Source organism: Melanotaenia boesemani, chromosome 11 (genome assembly GCF_017639745.1).
Source record: "Melanotaenia boesemani isolate fMelBoe1 chromosome 11, fMelBoe1.pri, whole genome shotgun sequence".
NCBI lineage: Eukaryota > Metazoa > Chordata > Actinopteri > Atheriniformes > Melanotaeniidae > Melanotaenia > Melanotaenia boesemani.
In genome coordinates this window covers 1,033,996-1,059,757 of record NC_055692.1, presented here as the reverse complement: position 1 = coordinate 1,059,757, position 25,762 = coordinate 1,033,996, and the positions used below count along the sequence as shown (strand labels likewise).

The following is a 25,762-nucleotide window of genomic DNA, read 5'->3' as shown; positions in this document are numbered from 1 at the left end:
ACCAGGTAAAACTTTATTAATTCTGTCGTGTTTCAGCAGCAACACAAGCTGCTTGTATTTACAGGAAGTGGTTCGTTTTCAGTTCTGATGCACTTCTCAACACCTCAGGTGTGAATGAAAATGATCCCTGATGGTCTCCGTATCAGTACCCCGACCTGGTCTCAGTCTCCGTCCCGGCTTCAGGGGACGCTGCGACTGTGGATGCAGCAGGGACAGCAGTGCAGCGAATCGTGGATGAAGAGATCACACTCCACGCAGAAGACGCTGTGGCACGATGGACAGGTGAACATCTGGAGACAGAGACAGGTGAGTCAGACCATAGAAGGCGTGGAGAAACTGACAGAAACCAGAGCCTTCTGGGAAAAAGGATCCTGGAGCCCTGAAGTATTAACCATCCATTCTTATGGAAATAAGACCTCCAGTTAATCCTGAAGCAAAGATTTCTATCACATAATCGGTTCTAGTTGTTGCAATGCCAAGTTGCCATGGTAACTGGACAGGTGAGGTCTGCACCAGGTGATGTCACAGCTCCGGTTATCGTGTGTGATGATAAAACCTGTCTGGTACCCCGCCTGGAAACCAGTCTGGTAACTAGCCTGGTAACCCGCCTGGTAACCAGCCTGGAAGCTGCAGCTGACTTCCTGTCATTCAGGAAACAAAACAAAGTTCTGAATCGGAGCTCGTTTAAAGATGATGTGATGCTGCTGGAAGGAACCAAAGTTTAAAAACTCGGGCTCAGTTCGTACAGCTCATCACCCAATCAGATTCCTCCTGTAACACACACTGACACACAGATCCTGTTGCTATGGAGCTCAGGTAGGGGCAGATGTTTAACTCGTATCTCCATATACAACAACAAGAACAGGGCAGGACTGTTAGATCCATTTAATTTAAATCAGGTGTGTTGGAGCAGGAACACATGGAAAACCTGCTAGACTGCAGCTCTCGTTGGGCCGGACTGAGTTGAGAACCCACGCATACACGGGAGACATGGACGCTCCACCCAGAAAGGCCGGTCTGAACTTCTCCCACCAGCCCCGGCTCCAACCAGCGAGCCACTACTACTACTACTACTACTACTACTACTACTAGTACTAGTACTACTACTACCACTACTAGTACTACTACTACTACTACTAGTACTAGTACTACTACTACTACTACTACTACCACTACTACCACTACTAGTACTACTACTACTACCACTAGTACTACTACTACTACTAGTACTACTACTACTACTACCACTAGTACTACTACCACTAGTACTACTACTACTACTACCACTACTACCACTACTACTACTACTACCACTAGTACTACTACTACCACTAGTACTACTACTACTACTACCACTACTACCACTAGTACTACTACTACGAGTACTACTACTACTACTAGTACTACTACCACTAGTACTACTACTACTACTACCACTACTATCACCAGTGCTACTACTACTACTACTAGTACTACTACTACTACTACCACTACTACCACTAGTACTACTACTACTACTACTACTAGTACTAGTGGTACTACTACCACTACTACTACTACTACTACTACTACTACCACTAGTACTACTACTACTACTAATACTACTAGTACTACTACTACTACTACTACTACTACCACTACTACTAGTACTACTACTACTACTACTACTACCACTATACCACTACTACTAGTACTACTACTACTACTAGTACTTCTTCTTCTTCAACACAAACATGTGCAGCCTACAGCCTACACTCTACAGCCTACACTCTACAGCCTACAGAAGTCTGAAGCTGTTGCTTTACCAACTTTTGATAAATTGTAACCGGATCAGCGTTTCATTGTCAGCTCTTAAAATCAGCTTCTATCAGATGAACCAGAGTTTCCATCGATGCTCTGACGCCTCAGTAATATGAAAAGAGAAGAGCTCCGAGATCTCCAGATCAGGTACCCTCATCAGTACCTGTGGACCTCTGCGTAACAGCATCAGTCCAGACGTCCATGCTGCTGTCTATGTGGGCAGATATGCTGCGTGTCCCTGCTGGTTGGAACACGCGTCCACCATGTCCTGCAGACCTCCGGTGTTGGTGGTGTCTCGTCTGTCTTCTAACCAAAATGGTTCCAAATAGCCGACGTGCTGTTATTTGCACCATGACTTATTCTGCTTCCTGCCGTTACCCTCCACCACCACACCGCTCACTTCACCTGGTTTAAGGGTGGCGTGGCTCAGAGGGTAGAGTGGTTGTCTTGTAGCCTGAGGGTTGCTGGCTCGATCCTCAGCCTGGAGAGCTCATGTCGAGGTGTCCCTGAGCAAGACATCAAACCCCTAATTGCTCCTGATGGGTTGTGGTTAGCGCCTTGCATGGCATCAGTGTGTGAATGCGTGAATGTGGTAAAGCGCTATATAAATAAAGAGCGTTTACCATTTACCATTAACATCTACATCCTGGACGAGTCCATGTGGTTGGCTGTTGATTTACACAGCGCCACATCACTTCCTTAAAATATGCAAATACGGACGACTATTTATCAACGCACAGGAAGTTGCTGTAGCATTATGCTAGCTAATGTCACCATGAAGGTCAATGTTCGATATACTGTGCAGCCCTACAATGCAGTTCGATACAATAAGCACTAAAATGTACAAGTCAGGAAATACAAGCTAGCTTCACAAGTATAAAACGTTTGCCCCACATCTCACAGACCTACTCAGCAACCAGCCACATTTCTCTAATCCCTAACCAATCAGAGAGGAGAGCTAACTCTGTGTCCACAACCACTTTACTGTCCGGCCATGACCTTCAGACCAAAGCCAGCGCCAGTCAGCTGACCCTACCAGCTAGATAGAGGCTAGAGAAATCTGATTGGTTCTTGAGTAGGAACGTGGGACTAATGTTGTGTATTTTCAGACTGAATCCGTCCTCGTAAATTTGAATTGTATCTAAACTTGTTACAGTTTTAAACCCGGAGATCCAAGTTAGAGAACTTCTGTCCCTACTTTAGCTCCGTATGTCTCTGTCACACTCAAACACCATCAGGGGCGTTGTTCTCCAAACTTTCAGGTGGTCTACTCACACTTTTATCCTTCAGCTCCCCTTGACAACCCCGACAGAGCCTGGAACCAGAACAGAACCGGTCAGATACACACCAGGAAAGCTGGATGGTTTAATTCGTGTGGTTTTTCAGGGTCACCTGTCGCCTCTGAGGTCCTCCACTGGTCTCTCTGTGAAGGCCTGGAGGGGGAAGAGGTGGTGGAAAGATCTGGCCAGATGGGGGGCCGACACCAGAGTCAAGCCTGAGAGACCACACAGGTTTAAATTGCAGTATTTGTACACACCTTGATCAGGTAATGCAGTATCAGTGAGTACATGACGTACCGCAGACTTTACACTCCACAGGAAGCTCCGTGTACTTAGCGTGACACTGAGGACAGAAGTAGCCCCCCAGAGACAGACCTGGACCCCCGCTGCTGTCCAGATGACTGAGACACAGAGACCAGCATTAACAGTCTGGTAACTGGTTTATATCTGCTCACTGGTTTAACTCTGATAACTGGTCTATCTATGGTAACTGGTGTAACTATGGTAAATAGTTTATATCTGGTAACTGGTTTATATCTGCTGGCTGGTTTAACTCTGGTAACTGGTCTATCTATGGTAACTGGTCTATCTATGGTAACTGGTGTAACTATGGTAAATAGTTTATATCTGGTAACTGGTTTATATCTGCTGGCTGGTTTAACTCTGGTAACTGGTCTATCTATGGTAACTGGTCTATCTATGGTAACTGGTGTAACTATGGTAAATAGTTTATATCTGGTAACTGGTTTATATCTGCTGGCTGGTTTAACTCTGGTAACTGGTCTATACATGATAACTGGTGTAACTATGGTAAATAGTTTATATCTGGTAACTGGTTTATATCTGCTGGCTGGTTTAACTCTGGTAACTGGTCTATCTATGGTAACTGGTCTATCTATGGTAACTGGTGTAACTATGGTAAATAGTTTATATCTGGTAACTGGTTTATATCTGCTGGCTGGTTTAACTCTGGTAACTGGTCTATATATGATAACTGGTGTAACTATGGTAAATAGTTTATATCTGCTGACTGGTTTATCTCTGGTAACTAGTTTAACTTTGGTGAATGGTTTATATCTGCTGACAAGTTGATCTCTGGTAACTGGTGTAACTATGGTAACTGGTTTATCTTCGGTAGCTGTTTTTTTATCTGGTAACTGATTTATATCTGCTGGCTGGTTTAACTCTGTTAACTGGTCTATCTATGGTAACTGGTTTTAACTCTGGTAACTGGTTTATATCTGTTGACGGGTCTATCTCTGGTAACTGGTGTAACTATGGTAACTAGTTTATATTTGGTAACTGGTTTAACTCTAATAACTGGTTTATCTCTGGCAAATAATTTATATCTAGTAACTGGATTATCTTTCATAACTACTTTATATTGGATGATGGTGACTGGTTTGACTCTGGTAACCATTGTAAGTATGGTAACTAGTTTTTATTTAGTGACTGGTTTATAAATGGTAACTGATTTATCTCTGGTGAATAGTTTATATCTGCTGACTGGTTTAACTCTGGTAACTGGTTCATACCTGGTCACCGGTTTATCTATGGTAACTGATTTAACGTTGCTGACTGGTTCATACCCGATAACTGGTTTACATATGGTGACTAGTTTATCTCTGGTAACTGGTGTATATCTGGTGACTGGTTTAACTATGATAACTAGTCCTGGTCTGCTGGTTAGAGCCATGTTCTGTACTTACGACATGCTGAAGGATGGCTGGGCATCCTGGTCTGTCAGAGAAGAAACGATGTGTTGAGGAAAACCTGGAAACACATCGTTCACTCAGTCAGAACATTTCCGCTCTAAAACACATCCAGAAATATTTTATCCTGTATCAGTTTCATCTACAATTGCCAAACATCACGTTTATGATCAGAATTAGCATCACAGTTTCCATATTAATGATGAAAATGATGGAAAATAAAATCAGATTGAAATGGTGGTTTTTCCTGTTCATATACCAGAAGGTTTACTCCAGGTACCAGTGATATCTAGACCAGACACCAGTCATGTCATTATGGCTCTGATGCACCATGGAAGCAGAAACAGGATTTTCTACCAACCCATTCGGATTAATGAGCACTCTGACGAGGAGCTGGCTGGAGGAGGTTTGACGTGCAGCATCAGCAACTCCTTGAAGTGGCTCTCGTCCAGGATGACGTGGTACGAGCCGCCCGTCTCCCTGGTCAACACTGTGCACACCCGCACCTCTGCTGACAGGCCGATGACCGAGACCCGGACCTTCAGAGCCTTCAGGGTCTGACAGAGAACAGAGTTGAAATATTCTGCTCATTTTTCTGACCGACAGTGGTTTGAAGAGGTTTAAAGTTACCTTGATGAGCTCATAGATGTTGCCCGGGTCACATGTGGTCAAACTGCTTAGGATGATCAGAATCTCTCTGCTTGTGTGTCCTGGCATGTGTCTTCATACAGGAAAGAACAACATAAACATCTCAGTGGCGTCATTTAATCACAGCAGCCAGTCAGTCCACACTTTGTTTATACAGCACTTTTAAGAGGAGAAAGAACAGCTGAAGCTTTTAATCCCAGTATAAACCAGTCTGTAACAGCTGAAGCTTTTAATCCCAGTATAAACCAGTCTGTAACAGCTGAAGCTTTTAATCCTAGTATAAACCAGTGTGTAGCAGCTTTTAATCCCAGTATAAACCAGTCTGTAACAGCTGAAGCTTTTAATCCCAGTATAAACCAGTCTGTAACAGCTGAAGCTTTTAATCGCAGTATAAACCAGTCTGTAACAGCTGAAGCTTTTAATCCCAGTATAAACCAGTGTGTAGCAGCTTTTAATCCCAGTATAAACCAGTCTGTAACAGCTGAAGCTTTTAATCCCAGTATAAACCAGTCTGTAACAGCTGAAGCTTTTAATCCCAGTATAAACCAGTCTGTAACAGCTTTTAATCCCAGTATAAACCAGTGTGTAGCAGCTTTTAATCCCAGTATAAACCAGTCTGTAGCAGCTTTTAATCCCAGTATAAACCAGTGTGTAGCAGCTTTTAATCCCAGTATAAACCAGTCTGTAGCAGCTTTTAATCCCAGTATAAACCAGTCTGTAGCAGCTTTTAATCCCAGTATAAACCAGTCTGTAGCAGCTTTTAATCCCAGTATAAACCAGTGTGTAGCAGCTTTTAATCCCAGTATAAACCAGTCTGTAGCAGCTTTTAATCCCAGTATAAACCAGTCTGTAACAGCTTTTAATCCCAATATAAACCAGTCTGTAACAGCTTTTAATCCCAGTATAAACCAGTCTGTAACAGCTTTTAATCCCAGTATAAACCAGTCTGTAGCAGCTTTTAATCCCAATATAAACCAGTGTGTAGCACCTTTTAATCCCAGTATAAACCAGTGTGTAGCAGCTGTTAATCCCAGTATAAACCAGTGTGTAGCAGCTTTTAATCCCAGTATAAACCAGTCTGTGGCAGCTTTTAATCCCAGTATAAACCAGTCTGTAGCAGCTTTTAATCCCAGTATAAACCAGTCTGTAGCAGCTTTTAATCCCAGTATAAACCAGTCTGTAACAGCTTTTAATCCCAGTATAAACCAGTCTGTAGCAGCTTTTAATCCCAGTATAAACCAATCTGTAGCAGCTTTTAATCCCAGTATAAACCAGTCTGTAGCAGCTTTTAATCCCAGTATAAACCAGTCTGTAGCAGCTTTTAATCCCAGTATAAACCAGTGTGTAGCAGCTTTTAATCCCAGTATAAACCAGTCTGTAGCAGCTTTTAATCCCAGTATAATTGTCTTTAGAAGCTTTTAATCCCAGTATAAACCAGTCTGTAGCAGCTTTTAATCCCAGTATAAACCAGTCTGTAACAGCTTTTAATCCCAATATAAACCAGTCTGTAGCAGCTTTTAATCCCAATATAAACCAGTCTGTAGCAGCTTTTAATCCCAGTATAAACCAGTCTGTAGCAGCTTTTAATCCCAGTATAAACCAGTCTGTAGCAGCTTTTAATCCCAGTATAAACCAGTCTGTAGAAGCTTTTAATCCCAGTATAAACCAATGTGTAGCAGCTTTTAATCCCAGTATAAACCAGTCTGTAGCAGCTTTTAATCCCAGTATAAACCAGTCTGTAGCAGCTTTTAATCCCAGTATAATTGTCTTTAGAAGCATTTAATCCCAGTATAAACCAGTCTGTAGCAGCTTTTAATCCCAGTATAAACCAGTCTGTAGCAGCTTTTAATCCCAATATAAACCAGTCTGTAGCAGCTTTTAATCCCAGTATAAACCAGTGTGTAGCAGTTTTCAATCCCAGTATAAACCAGTCTGTAGCAGCTTTTAATCCCAGTATAAATCAGTATGTAACAGCTTTTAATCCCAATATAAACCAGTCTGTAACAGCTTTTAGTCCCAGTATAAACCAGTCTGTAGCAGCTTTTAATCCCAATATAAACCAGTCTGTAGCAGTTTTTAATCCCAGTATAAACCAGTGTGTAACAGCTTTTAATCCCAGTATAAACCAGTATCTAGCAGCTTTTAATCCCAGTATAAACCAGTCTGTAGCAGCTTTTAATCCCAGTATAAACCAGTCTGTATCAGCTTTTAATCCCAGTATAAACCAGTCTGTAGCAGCTTTTAATCGCAGTATAAACCAGTCTGTAGCAGCTTTTAATCCCAATATAAACCAGTCTGTAACAGCTTTTAATCCCAGTATAAACCAGTCTGTAGCAGCTTTTAATCCCAATATAAACCAGTCTGTAGCAGCTTTTAATCCCAGTATAAACCAGTGTGTAACAGCTTTTAATCCCAGTATAAACCAGTATCTAGCAGCTTTTAATCCCAGTATAAACCAGTCTGTAGCAGCTTTTAATCCCAGTATAAACCAGTCTGTAGCAGCTTTTAATCCCAGTACAAACCAGTCTGTAACACCTTTTAATCCCAGTATAAACCAGTGTGTAGCAGCTTTTAATCCCAGTATAAACCAGTCTGTAGCAGCTTTTAATCCCAGTATAAATCAGTATGTAACAGCTTTTATTCCAAGTATAAACCAGTCTGTAGCAGCTTTTAATCCCAGTATAAACCAGTCTGTATCAGCTTTTAATCCCAGTATAAACGAGTCTGTAGCAGCTTTTAATCCCAGTATAAACCAGTCTGTAGCAGCTTTTAATCCCAGTATAAACCAGTCTGTAGCAGCTTTTAATCCCTGTATAAACCAGTCTGTAGCAGCTTTTAATCCCAGTATAAACCAGTCTGTAGCAGCTTTTAATCCCAGTACAAACCAGTGTGTAGTAGCTGAAGTTTTTAATCCCAGTATAAACCAGTCTGTAGCAGTTTTTAATCCCAGTATAAACCAGTCTGTAGCAGCTTTTAATCCCAGTATAAACCAGTGTGTAGCAGCTTTTAATCCCAATATAAACCAGTCTGTAACAGCTTTTAATCCCAGTATAAACCAGTGTGTAGCAGTTTTTAATCCCAGTATAAACCAGTCTGTAGCAGCTTTTAATCCCAGTATAAACCAGTCTGTAGCAGCTTTTAATCCCAGTATAAACCAGTCTGTAGCAGCTTTTAATCCCAGTATAAACCAGTCTGTAGCAGTTTTTAATCCCAGTATAAACCAGTCTGTAGCAGCTTTTAATCCCAGTATAAACCAGTCTGTAGCAGTTTTTAATCCCAGTATAAACCAGTCTGTAGCAGTTTTTAATCCCAATATAAACCAGTCTGTTACAGCTTTTAATCCCAATATAAACCAGTCTGTAACAGCTTTTAATCCCAGTATAAACCAGTGTGTAGCAGCTTTTAATCCCAATATAAACCAGTCTGTAACAGCTTTTAATCCCAGTATAAACCAGTCTGTAGCAGCTTTTAATCCCAGTATAAACCAGTCTGTAGCAGCTTTTAATCCCAGTATAAACCAGTCTGTAGCAGCTTTTAATCCCAGTATAAACCAGTCTGTAGCAGCTTTTAATCCCAGTATAAACCAGTCTGTAGCAGGTTTAATCCCAGTATAAACCAGTCTGTAACAGCTTTTAATCCCAGTATAAACCAGTCTGTAGCAGCTTTTAATCCCAGTATAAACCAGTCTGTAACAGCTGAAGCTTTTAATCCCAGTATAAACCAGTCTGTAACAGCTTTTAATCCCAGTATAAACCAGTGTGTAGCAGCTTTTAATCCCAGTATAAACCAGTCTGTAGCAGCTTTTAATCCCAGTATAAACCAGTCTGTAGCAGCTTTTAATCCCAGTATAAACCAGTCTGTAGCAGCTTTTAATCCCAGTATAAACCAGTCTGTAGCAGCTTTTAATCCCAGTATAAACCAGTCTGTAGCAGCTTTTAATCCCAGTATAAACCAGACTGTAGCAGCTTTTAATCCCAGTATAAACCAGTCTGTAGCAGCTTTTAATCCCAGTATAAACCAGTCTGTAGCAGCTTTTAATCCCAGTATAAACCAGTCTGTAGCAGCTTTTAATCCCAGTATAAACCAGTCTGTAACAGCTTTTAATCCCAATATAAACCAGTCTGTAACAGCTTTTAATCCCAGTATAAACCAGTCTGTAGCAGCTTTTAATCCCAATATAAACCAGTGTGTAGCAGCTTTTAATCCCAGTATAAACCAGTGTGTAGCAGCTGTTAATCCCAGTATAAACCAGTGTGTAGCAGCTTTTAATCCCAGTATAAACCAGTCTGTGGCAGCTTTTAATCCCAGTATAAACCAGTGTGTAGCAGCTTTTAATCCCAGTATAAACCAGTCTGTAGCAGCTTTTAATCCCAGTATAAACCAGTCTGTAACAGCTTTTAATCCCAGTATAAACCAGTCTGTAGCAGCTTTTAATCCCAGTATAAACCAGTCTGTAGCACCTTTTAATCCCAGTATAAACCAGTGTGTAGCAGCTTTTAATCCCAGTATAAACCAGTCTGTAGCAGCTTTTAATCCCAGTATAAACCAGTGTGTAGCAGCTTTTAATCCCAGTATAAACCAGTCTGTAGCAGCTTTTAATCCCAGTATAAACCAGTGTGTAGCAGCTTTTAATCCCAGTATAAACCAGTCTGTAACAGCTTTTAATCCCAGTATAAACCAGTCTGTAGCAGCTTTTAATCCCAGTATTAACCAATCTGTAGCAGCTTTTAATCCCAGTATAAACCAGTCTGTAGCAGCTTTTAATCCCAGTATAAACCAGTCTGTAGCAGCTTTTAATCCCAGTATAAACCAGTGTGTAGCAGCTTTTAATCCCAGTATAAACCAGTCTGTAGCAGCTTTTAATCCCAGTATAATTGTCTTTAGAAGCTTTTAATCCCAGTATAAACCAGTCTGTAGCAGCTTTTAATCCCAGTATAAACCAGTCTGTAGCAGCTTTTAATCCCAGTATAAACCAGTCTGTAGCAGCTTTTAATCCCAGTATAAACCAGTGTGTAGCAGCTTTTAATCCCAGTATAAACCAGTCTGTAGCAGCTTTTAATCCCAGTATAATTGTCTTTAGAAGCTTTTAATCCCAGTATAAACCAGTCTGTAGCAGCTTTTAATCCCAGTATAAACCAGTCTGTAGCAGCTTTTAATCCCAGTATAAACCAGTCTGTAGCAGCTTTTAATCCCAGTATAAACCAGTCTGTAGCAGTTTTTAATCCCAGTATAAACCAGTCTGTAGCAGCTTTTAATCCCAGTATAAACCAGTCTGTAGCAGTTTTTAATCCCAGTATAAACCAGTCTGTAGCAGTTTTTAATCCCAATATAAACCAGTCTGTTACAGCTTTTAATCCCAATATAAACCAGTCTGTAACAGCTTTTAATCCCAGTATAAACCAGTGTGTAGCAGCTTTTAATCCCAATATAAACCAGTCTGTAACAGCTTTTAATCCCAGTATAAACCAGTCTGTAGCAGCTTTTAATCCCAGTATAAACCAGTCTGTAGCAGCTTTTAATCCCAGTATAAACCAGTCTGTAGCAGCTTTTAATCCCAGTATAAACCAGTCTGTAGCAGCTTTTAATCCCAGTATAAACCAGTCTGTAACAGCTTTTAATCCCAGTATAAACCAGTCTGTAGCAGCTTTTAATCCCAGTATAAACCAGTCTGTAACAGCTGAAGCTTTTAATCCCAGTATAAACCAGTCTGTAACAGCTGAAGCTTTTAATCCCAGTATAAACCAGTCTGTAACAGCTTTTAATCCCAGTATAAACCAGTGTGTAGCAGCTTTTAATCCCAGTATAAACCAGTCTGTAGCAGCTTTTAATCCCAGTATAAACCAGTGTGTAGCAGCTTTTAATCCCAGTATAAACCAGTCTGTAGCAGCTTTTAATCCCAGTATAAACCAGTCTGTAGCAGCTTTTAATCCCAGTATAAACCAGTCTGTAGCAGCTTTTAATCCCAGTATAAACCAGACTGTAGCAGCTTTTAATCCCAGTATAAACCAGTCTGTAGCAGCTTTTAATCCCAGTATAAACCAGTCTGTAGCAGCTTTTAATCCCAGTATAAACCAGTCTGTAGCAGCTTTTAATCCCAGTATAAACCAGTCTGTAACAGCTTTTAATCCCAATATAAACCAGTCTGTAACAGCTTTTAATCCCAGTATAAACCAGTCTGTAGCAGCTTTTAATCCCAATATAAACCAGTGTGTAGCAGCTTTTAATCCCAGTATAAACCAGTGTGTAGCAGCTGTTAATCCCAGTATAAACCAGTGTGTAGCAGCTTTTAATCCCAGTATAAACCAGTCTGTGGCAGCTTTTAATCCCAGTATAAACCAGTGTGTAGCAGCTTTTAATCCCAGTATAAACCAGTCTGTAGCAGCTTTTAATCCCAGTATAAACCAGTCTGTAACAGCTTTTAATCCCAGTATAAACCAGTCTGTAACAGCTTTTAATCCCAGTATAAACCAGTCTGTAGCAGCTTTTAATCCCAGTATAAACCAGTGTGTAGCAGCTTTTAATCCCAGTATAAACCAGTCTGTAGCAGCTTTTAATCCCAGTATAAACCAGTGTGTAGCAGCTTTTAATCCCAGTATAAACCAGTCTGTAACAGCTTTTAATCCCAGTATAAACCAGTCTGTAGCAGCTTTTAATCCCAGTATTAACCAATCTGTAGCAGCTTTTAATCCCAGTATAAACCAGTCTGTAGCAGCTTTTAATCCCAGTATAAACCAGTCTGTAGCAGCTTTTAATCCCAGTATAAACCAGTGTGTAGCAGCTTTTAATCCCAGTATAAACCAGTCTGTAGCAGCTTTTAATCCCAGTATAATTGTCTTTAGAAGCTTTTAATCCCAGTATAAACCAGTCTGTAGCAGCGTTTAATCCCAGTATAAACCAGTCTGTAGCAACTTTTAATCCCAATATAAACCAGTCTGTAGCAGCTATTAATCCCAATATAAACCAGTCTGTAGCAGCTTTTAATCCCAGTATAAACCAGTCTGTAGCAGTTTTTAATCCCAGTATAAACTAGTGTATAGCAGTTTTTAATCCCAGTATAAACCAGTCTGTAGCAGCTTTTAATCCCAGTAAAAACCAGTCTGTAACAGCTTTTAATCCCAATATAAACCAGTCTGTAACAGCTTTTAATCCCAGTATAAACCAGTCTGTAGCAGCTTTTAATCCCAATATAAACCAGTCTGTAGCAGCTTTTAATCCCAGTATAAACCAGTGTGTAACAGCTTTTGATCCCAGTATAAACCAGTCTGTAGCAGCTTTTAATCCCAGTATAAACCAGTCTGTATCAGCTTTTAATCCCAGTATAAACCAGTCTGTAGCAGCTTTTAATCCCAGTATAAACCAGTCTGTAGCAGCTTTTAATCCCAATATAAACCAGTCTGTAACAGCTTTTAATCCCAGTATAAACCAGTCTGTAGCAGCTTTTAATCCCAATATAAACCAGTCTGTAGCAGCTTTTAATCCCAGTATAAACCAGTGTGTAACAGCTTTTAATCCCAGTATAAACCAGTATCTAGCAGCTTTTAATCCCAGTATAAACCAGTCTGTAGCAGCTTTTAATCCCAGTATAAACCAGTCTGTAGCAGCTTTTAATCCCAGTATAAATCAGTATGTAACAGCTTTTAATCCCAGTATAAACCAGTCTGTAGCAGCTTTTAATCCCAGTATAAACCAGTCTGTAGCAGCTTTTAATCCCAGTATAAACGAGTCTGTAGCAGCTTTTAATCCCAGTATAAACCAGTCTGTAGCAGCTTTTAATCCCAGTATAAACCAGTCTGTAGCAGCTTTTAATCCCTGTATAAACCAGTCTGTAGCAGCTTTTAATCCCAGTATAAACCAGTCTGTAGCAGCTTTTAATCCCAGTACAAACCAGTATGTAGTAGCTGAAGTTTTTAATCCCAGTATAAACCAGTCTGTAGCAGTTTTTAATCCCAGTATAAACCAGTCTGTAGCAGCTTTTAATCCCAGTATAAACCAGTGTGTAGCAGCTTTTAATCCCAATATAAACCAGTCTGTAACAGCTTTTAATCCCAGTATAAACCAGTGTGTAGCAGTTTTTAATCCCAGTATAAACCAGTCTGTAGCAGCTTTTAATCCCAATATAAACCAGTGTGTAGCAGCTTTTAATCCCAGTATAAACCAGTGTGTAGCAGCTGTTAATCCCAGTATAAACCAGTGTGTAGCAGCTTTTAATCCCAGTATAAACCAGTCTGTGGCAGCTTTTAATCCCAGTATAAACCAGTGTGTAGCAGCTTTTAATCCCAGTATAAACCAGTCTGTAGCAGCTTTTAATCCCAGTATAAACCAGTCTGTAACAGCTTTTAATCCCAGTATAAACCAGTCTGTAACAGCTTTTAATCCCAGTATAAACCAGTCTGTAGCAGCTTTTAATCCCAGTATAAACCAGTCTGTAGCAGCTTTTAATCCCAGTATAAACCAGTCTGTAGCAGCTTTTAATCCCAGTATAAACCAGTGTGTAGCAGCTTTTAATCCCAGTATAAACCAGTCTGTAACAGCTTTTAATCCCAGTATAAACCAGTCTGTAGCAGCTTTTAATCCCAGTATTAACCAATCTGTAGCAGCTTTTAATCCCAGTATAAACCAGTCTGTAGCAGCTTTTAATCCCAGTATAAACCAGTCTGTAGCAGCTTTTAATCCCAGTATAAACCAGTGTGTAGCAGCTTTTAATCCCAGTATAAACCAGTCTGTAGCAGCTTTTAATCCCAGTATAATTGTCTTTAGAAGCTTTTAATCCCAGTATAAACCAGTCTGTAGCAGCTTTTAATCCCAGTATAAACCAGTCTGTAACAGCTTTTAATCCCAATATAAACCAGTCTGTAGCAGCTTTTAATCCCAATATAAACCAGTCTGTAGCAGCTTTTAATCCCAGTATAAACCAGTGTGTAGCAGCTTTTAATCCCAGTATAAACCAGTCTGTAACAGCTTTTAATCCCAGTATAAACCAGTCTGTAGCAGCTTTTAATCCCAGTATAAACCAGTCTGTAGCAGCTTTTAATCCCAGTATAAACCAGTCTGTAGCACCTTTTAATCCCAGTATAAACCAGTGTGTAGCAGCTTTTAATCCCAGTATAAACCAGTCTGTAGCAGCTTTTAATCCCAGTATAATTGTCTTTAGAAGCTTTTAATCCCAGTATAAACCAGTCTGTAGCAGCTTTTAATCCCAGTATAAACCAGTCTGTAGCAGCTTTTAATCCCAGTATAAACCAGTCTGTAGCAGTTTTTAATCCCAGTATAAACCAGTCTGTAGCAGCTTTTAATCCCAGTATAAACCAGTCTGTAGCAGTTTTTAATCCCAGTATAAACCAGTCTGTAGCAGTTTTTAATCCCAATATAAACCAGTCTGTTACAGCTTTTAATCCCAATATAAACCAGTCTGTAACAGCTTTTAATCCCAGTATAAACCAGTGTGTAGCAGCTTTTAATCCCAATATAAACCAGTCTGTAACAGCTTTTAATCCCAGTATAAACCAGTCTGTAGCAGCTTTTAATCCCAGTATAAACCAGTCTGTAGCAGCTTTTAATCCCAGTATAAACCAGTCTGTAGCAGCTTTTAATCCCAGTATAAACCAGTCTGTAGCAGCTTTTAATCCCAGTATAAACCAGTCTGTAACAGCTTTTAATCCCAGTATAAACCAGTCTGTAGCAGCTTTTAATCCCAGTATAAACCAGTCTGTAACAGCTGAAGCTTTTAATCCCAGTATAAACCAGTCTGTAACAGCTGAAGCTTTTAATCCCAGTATAAACCAGTCTGTAACAGCTTTTAATCCCAGTATAAACCAGTGTGTAGCAGCTTTTAATCCCAGTATAAACCAGTCTGTAGCAGCTTTTAATCCCAGTATAAACCAGTGTGTAGCAGCTTTTAATCCCAGTATAAACCAATCTGTAGCAGCTTTTAATCCCAGTATAAACCAGTCTGTAGCAGCTTTTAATCCCAGTATAAACCAGTCTGTAGCAGCTTTTAATCCCAGTATAAACCAGACTGTAGCAGCTTTTAATCCCAGTATAAACCAGTCTGTAGCAGCTTTTAATCCCAGTATAAACCAGTCTGTAGCAGCTTTTAATCCCAGTATAAACCAGTCTGTAGCAGCTTTTAATCCCAGTATAAACCAGTCTGTAACAGCTTTTAATCCCAATATAAACCAGTCTGTAACAGCTTTTAATCCCAGTATAAACCAGTCTGTAGCAGCTTTTAATCCCAATATAAACCAGTGTGTAGCAGCTTTTAATCCCAGTATAAACCAGTGTGTAGCAGCTGTTAATCCCAGTATAAACCAGTGTGTAGCAGCTTTTAATCCCAGTATAAACCAGTCTGTGGCAGCTTTTAATCCCAGTATAAACCAGTGTGTAGCAGCTTTTAATCCCAGTATAAACCAGTCTGTAGCAGCTTTTAATCCCAGTATAAACCAGTCTGTAACAGCTTTTAATCCCAGTATAAACCAGTCTGTAACAGCTTTTAATCCCAGTATAAACCAGTCTGTAGCATCTTTTAATCCCAGTATAAACCAGTGTGTAGCAGCTTTTAATCCCAGTATAAACCAGTCTGTAGCAGCTTTTAATCCCAGTATAAACCAGTGTGTAGCAGCTTTTAATCCCAGTATAAACCAGTCTGTAACAGCTTTTAATCCCAGTATAAACCAGTCTGTAGCAGCTTTTAATCCCAGTATTAACCAATCTGTAGCAGCTTTTAATCCCAGTATAAACCAGTCTGTAGCAGCTTTTAATCCCAGTATAAACCAGTCTGTAGCAGCTTTTAATCCCAGTATAAACCAGTGTGTAGCAGCTTTTAATCCCAGTATAAACCAGTCTGTAGCAGCTTTTAATCCCAGTATAATTGTCTTTAGAAGCTTTTAATCCCAGTATAAACCAGTCTGTAGCAGCTTTTAATCCCAGTATAAACCAGTCTGTAGCAACTTTTAATCCCAATATAAACCAGTCTGTAGCAGCTTTTAATCCCAATATAAACCAGTCTGTAGCAGCTTTTAATCCCAGTATAAACCAGTCTGTAGCAGCTTTTAATCCCAGTATAAACCAGTGTGTAGCAGTTTTTAATCCCAGTATAAACCAGTCTGTAGCAGCTTTTAATCCCAGTATAAATCAGTATGTAACAGCTTTTAATCCCAATATAAACCAGTCTGTAACAGCTTTTAATCCCAGTATAAACCAGTCTGTAGCAGCTTTTAATCCCAATATAAACCAGTCTGTAGCAGCTTTTAATCCCAGTATAAACCAGTGTGTAACAGCTTTTGATCCCAGTATAAACCAGTATCTAGCAGCTTTTAATCCCAGTATAAACCAGTCTGTATCAGCTTTTAATCCCAGTATAAACCAGTCTGTAGCAGCTTTTAATCCCAGTATAAACCAGTCTGTAGCAGCTTTTAATCCCAATATAAACCAGTCTGTAACAGCTTTTAATCCCAGTATAAACCAGTCTGTAGCAGCTTTTAATCCCAATATAAACCAGTCTGTAGCAGCTTTTAATCCCAGTATAAACCAGTGTGTAACAGCTTTTAATCCCAGTATAAACCAGTATCTAGCAGCTTTTAATCCCAGTATAAACCAGTCTGTAGCAGCTTTTAATCCCAGTATAAACCAGTCTGTAGCAGCTTTTAATCCCAGTACAAACTAGTCTGTAACACCTTTTAATCCCAGTATAAACCAGTGTGTAGCAGCTTTTAATCCCAGTATAAACCAGTCTGTAGCAGTTTTCAATCCCAGTATAAATCAGTATGTAACAGCTTTTAATCCCAGTATAAACCAGTCTGTAGCAGCTTTTAATCCCAGTATAAACCAGTCTGTAACAGCTTTTAATCCCAGTATAAACCAGTCTGTAGCAGCTTTTAATCCCAATATAAACCAGTCTGTAGCAGCTTTTAATCCCAGTATAAACCAGTGTGTAACAGCTTTTGATCCCAGTATAAACCAGTATCTAGCAGCTTTTAATCCCAGTATAAACCAGTCTGTATCAGCTTTTAATCCCAGTATAAACCAGTCTGTAGCAGCTTTTAATCCCAGTATAAACCAGTCTGTAGCAGCTTTTAATCCCAATATAAACCAGTCTGTAACAGCTTTTAATCCCAGTATAAACCAGTCTGTAGCAGCTTTTAATCCCAATATAAACCAGTCTGTAGCAGCTTTTAATCCCAGTATAAACCAGTGTGTAACAGCTTTTAATCCCAGTATAAACCAGTATCTAGCAGCTTTTAATCCCAGTATAAACCAGTCTGTAGCAGCTTTTAATCCCAGTATAAACCAGTCTGTAGCAGCTTTTAATCCCAGTACAAACTAGTCTGTAACACCTTTTAATCCCAGTATAAACCAGTGTGTAGCAGCTTTTAATCCCAGTATAAACCAGTCTGTAGCAGCTTTTAATCCCAGTATAAATCAGTATGTAACAGCTTTTAATCCCAGTATAAACCAGTCTGTAGCAGCTTTTAATCCCAGTATAAACCAGTCTGTAGCAGCTTTTAATCCCAGTATAAACGAGTCTGTAGCAGCTTTTAATCCCAGTATAAACCAGTCTGTAGCAGCTTTTAATCCCAGTATAAACCAGTCTGTAGCAGCTTTTAATCCCTGTATAAACCAGTCTGTAGCAGCTTTTAATCCCAGTATAAACCAGTCTGTAGCAGCTTTTAATCCCAGTATAAACCAGTATGTAGTAGCTGAAGTTTTTAATCCCAGTATAAACCAGTCTGTAGCAGTTTTTAATCCCAGTATAAACCAGTCTGTAGCAGCTTTTAATCCCAGTATAAACCAGTGTGTAGCAGCTTTTAATCCCAATATAAACCAGTCTGTAACAGCTTTTAATCCCAGTATAAACCAGTGTGTAGCAGTTTTTAATCCCAGTATAAACCAGTCTGTAGCAGCTTTTAATCCCAGTATAAACCAGTCTGTAGCAGCTTTTAATCCCAGTATAAACCAGTCTGTAGCAGCTTTTAATCCCAGTATAAACCAGTCTGTAGCAGTTTTTAATCCCAGTATAAACCAGTCTGTAGCAGCGTTTAATCCCAGTATAAACCAGTCTGTAGCAGTTTTTAATCCCAGTATAAACCAGTCTGTAACAGCTTTTAATCCCAGTATAAACCAGTCCGTAGCAGGTTTAATCCCAGTATAAACCAGTCTGTAGCAGCTTTTAATCCCAGTATAAACCAGTCTGTAGCAGCTTTTAATCCCAATATAAACCAGTCTGTAGCAGCTTTTAATCCCAGTATAAACCAGTGTGTAGCAGCTTTTAATCCCAATATAAACCAGTCTGTAACAGCTTTAAATCCCAGTATAAACCAGTCTGTAGCAGCTTTTAATCCCAGTATAAACCAGTGTGTAGCAGCTTTTAATCCCAATATAAACCAGTCTGTAGCAGCTTTTAATCCCAGTATAAACCAGTGTGTAGCAGCTTTTAATCCCAATATAAACCAGTCTGTAACAGCTTTTAATCCCAGTATAAACCAGTCTGTAGCAGCTTTTAATCCCAGTATAAACCAGTCTGTAGCAGCTTTTAATCCCAGTATAAACCAGTCTGTAGCAGCTTTTAATCCCAGTATAAACCAGTCTGTAGCAGCTTTTAATCCTAGTATAAACCAGTCTGTAGCAGTTTTTAATCCCAGTATAAACCAGTCTGTAGCAGCTTTTAATCCCAGTATAAACCAGTCTGTAGCAGGTTTAATCCCAGTATAAACCAGTCTGTAGCAGCTTTTAATCCCAGTATAAACCAGTGTGTAGCAGCTTTTAATCCCAATATAAACCAGTCTGTAGCAGCTTTAAATCCCAGTATAAACCAGTCTGTAGCAGCTTTTAATCCCAGTATAAACCAGTGTGTAGCAGCTTTTAATCCCAATATAAACCAGTCTGTAGCAGCTTTTAATCCCAATATAAACCAGTCTGTAAAAGCTTTTAATCCCAGTATAAACCAGTGTGTAGCAGCTTTTAATCCCAATATAAACCAGTCTGTAACAGCTTTTAATCCCAGTATAAACCAGTCTGTAGCAGCTTTTAATCTCATTATAAACCAGTGTGTAGCAGCTTTTAATCCCAATATAAACCAGTCTGTAGCAGCTTTTAATCCCAGTGTAAACCAGTCTGTAACAGCTTTTAATCCCAGTATAAACCAGTCTGTAGCAGCTTTTAATCACAGTATAAACCAGTGTGTAGCAGCTTTTAATCCCAGTATAAACCAGTCTGTAGCAGTTTTTAATCCCAGTATAAACCAGTCTGTAGCAGCTTTTAATCCCAGTATAAACCAGTCTGTAGCAGCTTTTAATCCCAGTATAAACCAGTCTGTAGCAGCTTTTAATCCCAATATAAACCAGTCTGTAGCAGCTTTTAATCCCAGTATAAACCAGTGTGTAGCAGCTTTTAATCCCAATATAAACCAGTCTGTAGCAGCTTTTAATCCCAGTATAAACCAGTCTGTAGCAGCTTTTAATCCCAGTATAAACCAGTCTGTAGCAGCTTTTAATCCCAGTATAAACCAGTCTGTAGCAGCTTTTAATCCCAGTATAAACCAGTCTGTAACAGCTTTTAATCCCAGTATGAACCAGTCTGTAACAGCTTTTAATCCTAGTATAAACCAGTCTGTAGCAGTTTTTAATCCCAGTATAAACCAGTCTGTAGCAGCTTTTAATCCCAGTATAAACCAGTCTGTAGCAGGTTTAATCCCAGTATAAACCAGTCTGCAACAGCTGCTTTGTGGCACCACCGTGCATCAGAAACGTCTTCTTGGCTTTATTCCAGCCATAGAGGAGCATTATTTTTCTTCTTTTCACACACACATAGAACTTTCTGCTCACTGGTTGATCTTTGGCTGCTCCTGATTGGACGTTACCGTCAATCTAAGCTCTCTGATTGGTGGAAAGTCTGACAGGAAGTGGCTTCATCATCATGTCCAGGTCTAAATAGAGGTCTCTTAGCAACATAGTAGTGATGGTGATGTTTTTATGGTGAAATGTGATAAATAATGCTGTTATCATGGATCATTGTGGATTTACCAGATAGAGTCTCTGAATAAAACTACATTTAGTGGCTGGATTGTAAAAATCCTGGACGGGATAGAAATGTCTGAAAAACGTCCATAGATCAGCTAAAGGGCAGCTATCCATCACATTTACCCCACAGAGCTACACACCACTGCTCCTGGTGGAGGAGGAGGTGGACCTCGGGGAGATCTGATGGAGGACTTTTATACACAAAAAAACCCCAGACAGACCAAAAACAGCTAAAACTTTGTTTGAGTTTCAGGGTTGAAGGCAGATGTCTGCGTTGATGTCTGGACGGAAACCTGAGAGGAAACGTGCAGCTGCTCTTAAACCTGAATCAGAAACCTGAAGGACGCTTTGCCTACTTGAGGGTCTGCATGGCGAGGCTGAGAGAGTTGTAGAGAGACGGCTCTCCCACACAGGAAGTGTCCGCCGCTTTCTTCAGAGCAGCAACGTGCTTCTTCGGGTTTCCTGCAAGTTACAGAGAGAAGAGACGTCAGCAGGTCAGAGCTGCACGAGGAACTTCAGAGGAATCAAACTCACACCCAGAGGCAAAAAGGTTGAGGTGAGGCCCACCTGCGAGGTCCGTCAGCTTCTCAGCCCTTTTGTTCTTGGTGATGATAATTCCCACCTGGAAACAAACATCATTCTTGAGTGAAAGAAGAAGCTGGAAGTTTCTAGAAGATGTTAAAGGACGAGTCACAAAGCCAACCTGAAACGACCTCCAACACGACCACACTACAGAATAAAAGCTGAACAGAACAACGGCGTTTCCTGAGCAACCATCAGTGTTTATGAATAAGAATCCTTAAACCTTCCAGTTCAGCCTCAGACATGGCGTCTCCAGCCTCGGATGAAACCTTGTTAAAATGAGGTTCTGAGGGAGATGCTGGGAAACTTGGCTGCATCCAGATTAAGAAGCTCGACCCACCTGTGCAACCAGGTCAGAAGGCTAGTCTGGAGTCCTGGACATGGATCAACTCATTAGAAAAAATAAATGACAACAATCTCATTGTTTTTCCCCTCGGGGGGTTAGGGTTTTCTGATCCGAGTTTGTCGTTATTCCCAACTATGAAAAGGAATGGAAATTCCATCACTGCGTTAAAGGTGCCATATTATACATCAACAACAGTTCATACGGGTGTCAGAGGTCCAGCAGCGCTGTTGTTTTACCCCAAATCCAGGCTTGCTCCTTCATCTCAGCCGTTCCAGACGGGGCTCTAGTGGTTCTAAGGAGAACGGGCTGTTTCTGTCTGAACGTTTAAATCTTTAAATGAGTGGAGCCGGGCCACGCCCGTCTCTGGGAGAAGATCCGGCTTTCGCTGGCGCCTGCTCGGTGACTTTAGAGGACAGGCTCAGCTAGCCGGTAGCTGGGGGGCGGGTCAATACCAGCATCCACTACCGGGGGGCGTGGTCATTTCCCTTCGTGAGATCACAAAGGTAAAGATCTCAGACTCACCTGTTTGAGCTCATTCACTATAAAGGAGCAAGCAGTGAGAGAAGAGACAGAATTTTACCATTTCTGGGCCTCACACAGGCTACGAGGACACGTATGATGTTAGAAAACGTTTAGAAAGTGAGTTTTCCATAATATGGGACCTTTAAAAACAGAAGCTCGTTAGCTGGAATTAATGATATGAAAGTTATGAAAAGAAGGAAGCGAACGATAAGACTGATGATTCGGGTTACAAAGGAAAGGAGGAAATCTGACGGCTGACGTTCATACCTGACTGATGGGATTTTGGTCAAAATATTCATCAACAAATGCTTCCATGAGCTGAGGAGAGGAGCAGAGAGATGGTCATTAGGTGGACGTCCAGGTGGAGGTGTGTGTTTGCTGGTGAATTCACCTTTAGGGTGGAGGTGAGGCGGCTTGGTTTCAGGTCCTGGTCCTCCATGCTGCGCGAGCTGTCGATCACCACGAAGAGGTGACGCATCTACAGCACAAAAAAGCCTTCAGAGCTTCTGAAGCTTTCTGAGCAGTTGTCTGGACTCTGTTCGGGAACTTTAGGTTTCTACGAATAACAAGTGGAGCAGGAAGGATGAAGAACTCACTCACCATCCCAAGCCTCACTTGTCCATGGCGGTCAATCACCCTACGAGGTAAAAACATGGAGGATGAGAAACACGTTTCCTCTCAGCTGAGTCACTCTCATTCACAACAACCAGTTATCCCTTCAGTCACCTTTTCCTTTTGGACTGGTACAGGATCTCCTCCACGGTGGCTTTCAGCGAGCCGGATTCATCCTCCTTCAGCACCTCCCTGCAGGAATTTCCACATGCTGCATCAAATTCGACACATACCTCAGATCTGCATCTTCACAGCCTCACCATGTCCTCTCATAGCCTCCTTCCCAGCGCTTCGCTCTCTCCGGCTCCTCGTCCATTGGATAACCAGACGTTCCTTTAACACTTCCAGCTGAAGAGCTGAGAGACAAACATCCACACTTTAAATTCAGCGCACACATGAACAACTTCAGGGTCGAAACATGTCAGGACAACATGTCTGTATGTGACTTAAAACAACACTTATAGCTGTTTGACTTTCAGGTCGGACATGGTTTCTACTGTGAGTTTATTTATAAGAAATATATTATTATACAGGCAGTTTGTAACTTTAATTTTTCACTGAGGTTAAAAACCTGCAGAAGGCACATTAAGATGCTAATACATCCAAAGTAAATTAACAAAGTGCTAATGTTTTATATGCTTGTTTTTATTCAGCATGGTTTCTAAATGACTGATATCTGTACAGGAGAAAATCCAGCTGGAAGCATCCAGTAGGAGGTAAAGAGACAGACATTTATACTGACGTTTAATCAGACACATGGATGGAGAAACTAGCGGCTTGTTTAATGAATGTTATCAACTCGTGGAAAACCACATTCATTTCTCCTTATTTGTGTCGTAAACTGTTTACATCAGTCACGAATAACTCCTGTGCTTCATGAAGTTAGCTAGTACTTATTTCCAGAAATAAATCGTGATTTAAATCAGAAAACAGCATTCATTCATCATTTCACATAAATTAGCTCAGTTCTTTTTTTCCACATCTTTGACAAAGATCACTTTTAGGAGGCTCGTTTTAATACAGAAGCTAAAATTAATTCTGACAAGTGTCATAAAATGTTCTTTTTCCTTAAAACAATCCAAATGACGAATTTAATCTTATTATAGAACATACCGGTCCGCTTCTCCCTGCCTAAACAGCTAACTATGCTAACGCCGCTAGCTAAGTCGCAACAATCACGACCGGAAGCCAGTTGGTGTTACACAAAATTTCTTCCGGACTGAAACGTAAAAAAAAAAAGGATAAAATAAAAAGGGTCTTGATTGCGCGCTCTCTCTCTCTGTATTTGTTTTTTCCCTCGAAACTTTATATTTGTATCAAGTCAACACAAAAATCCGCCACTTCACATATTACGGTAGTTAATATTTTTTTTTTTTTTTTTTTTTTTTTAAAAAGTAGTTAATATTTCTAAGTGTCACCAGGATACAAATGTATTGGAGAGATTAATAACAAAAAATGGCTACTACTACTAAAAAAATGCAGGGTGACATAGATAAACAGCAAGAGAGAAAATGTTAATTTGATTTTATTGGTACAGAGATTAAAAGTTTTAATGATTACACAGTTTTCATTATAAAAACTCATTCAGGTTGACATGTTATTACTATTACTGTTACTGCTTCTCAGCTGTGACTTATGTCACATCTCATAAATACAAAATGCAACTAATATCTTTAACAGGTAGAATGAACATGTTAAAAATAAAGGTATAAAAATAATAATGGTAAAATAATTGTACATTTCCTTGTCACAGACATTAAAAACATAATAAAATGAATTTTTCGTGATGAACTACTCTTCCTTTGCAGTTTTTTTATTTTGACATGAAGGTTTCAGTAAATCGGAAATTGGACTGGAACTTGGATCTTCATTCCCGAGTCTGACCCTCATGGCTCAGTGAGTCCAGCTGCTTTCCATCAACAACTCATTTATTCCTGTAATGAAACCTGCGGCACATAAGAAATCACCTGATTTCACTCCAGCCCACCTTTTAATTGTCCATGTGATGGAGTTCAGAGAGGCTGAGCTTTCATCATTTACATCCTTCAAAGACTAAAAACAAACCTTGTTTACGTGACAAAGAAGCAGAAGCTTGTGTTCAATTTGCTTTAACAGTGAAGCAACAACCGCTTTATTACAATCACAGAAATAAAACTTTTCTAAACTCTAGAAACTAGAACACATTCATACATGTGAAGAGTTCTTCAGAACGGCTCATCGTGGAGTTCTGAGGTTCCCTGAAAAGACTGTTGTAAATAAAAAAAAAATCCACCTCACATCCTCCTTGATTGACCTGATTAAAAAACAACATAGAAGATAAACATTGGGTTTTCTGGAGTCATGAACGGGTCCCAGGGAAGGTTCAGGCCCGCCGGTCGTATTCGCTGATCTTCCTCTTGATGTGAGACAGTTTGGATCGCAGATACTTGGACTTCCTCTTCATTACCTGGTAATCTGGGGACTGGAAAGGAACCAGAATTAAAACAATGGATGAACATAACCTCTTTATTTTCACAGACTTGGATTTTACAGGAAACCAAGCACAGCTGAACCAGAGGTCTGCTTCTAAAACACCGATCCTTCCTCCTCCTGGCTGCTTCTGCACTAAACACCTGCGCCCGACTTAAAATAAGAAGACGTTGCAGTAACTATAGTACACATTATATTCTGTATACTTAATTTTACTTTATTTCATCTTAGTTCTCAGTACTTTCATTTTCATTTCTCAGTGATCCCAGCGTTTGCCAGGATCCTCCATCCCGACCGTGCAGACCGCTTCCTGTCCCCTCCTCTTCCTCGAGGAGGTAGTTTATGATTAAAGCGTACAGAAGAAATCTGCTCCTCACCTTCTTCAGGTTCTTCAGCTTGGTGTACTCATTCAAAGCGTCCTGAAACAGAAACCACATATTCAGTTCCAGGAGAACTTTGTTTCATGAGAATCAAAGGAATCTAAACCATCTCAGGATCTCGGTCAAGTCCTGGTCCGCCGTTACTTTCACTGTTTTAAACTGATTCAAACATTGTTGAATGTTTTATAAAGACACTTTTACAGATCAGCTGTACTCACCAGGAACTGTGGACTGCCCTCAGGGTGCCGGTCCAGTTCTCTGTCCAGGTCGGCCAGGTCCTGGTTTATCCGGTCCAGCTCTGCCTGCAAGCTCTTGTACTCCAGGTGATCCCGGTCGAACTCCTGCTTGTAGCTCAGACGCTTCTTTTCATTGTCGATGGGTGGAAACAGACTGCAAA

At 40.2% G+C, this 25,762-nt stretch overlaps 2 protein-coding genes across 3 annotated transcripts in view; both read right to left on the bottom strand.

Annotated features, from left to right (window-relative positions):
* On the bottom strand, window positions 1–23,732 carry gtf2h2 (general transcription factor IIH, polypeptide 2). 2 transcript variants are annotated; one of them, XM_041999085.1, is made up of 15 exons: window positions 23,630–23,732; window positions 22,777–22,864; window positions 22,631–22,708; window positions 22,505–22,541; window positions 22,296–22,382; window positions 22,172–22,222; window positions 21,022–21,076; window positions 20,811–20,916; window positions 5,423–5,513; window positions 5,154–5,349; window positions 4,790–4,853; window positions 3,378–3,481; window positions 3,193–3,295; window positions 3,076–3,115; window positions 1–290 (listed from the first exon to the last, which is right to left on the bottom strand). In XM_041999085.1, the coding sequence occupies exons 2-15, from the start codon at window positions 22,830–22,832 to the stop codon at window positions 180–182; spliced, it is 1,179 nt and encodes a 392-aa protein (XP_041855019.1). In that variant the 5' UTR covers window positions 22,833–22,864; window positions 23,630–23,732; the 3' UTR covers window positions 1–179. The 2 variants fall into 2 exon arrangements, with proteins under 2 accessions (XP_041855019.1, XP_041855020.1); XM_041999086.1 differs by having other exon boundaries at window positions 22,777–22,872; window positions 23,630–23,709.
* Window positions 23,733–24,025: 293 nt separating this feature from the next.
* marveld2b (MARVEL domain containing 2b) overlaps window positions 24,026–25,762 on the bottom strand; it is a 33,742-nt gene continuing 32,005 nt past the window's right edge. The window contains 3 exon segments of the mRNA XM_041998702.1: window positions 24,026–24,977; window positions 25,363–25,404; window positions 25,584–25,755. Coding sequence (XP_041854636.1) covers window positions 24,879–24,977; window positions 25,363–25,404; window positions 25,584–25,755 — 313 coding nt within the window. The 3' untranslated portion in view covers window positions 24,026–24,878.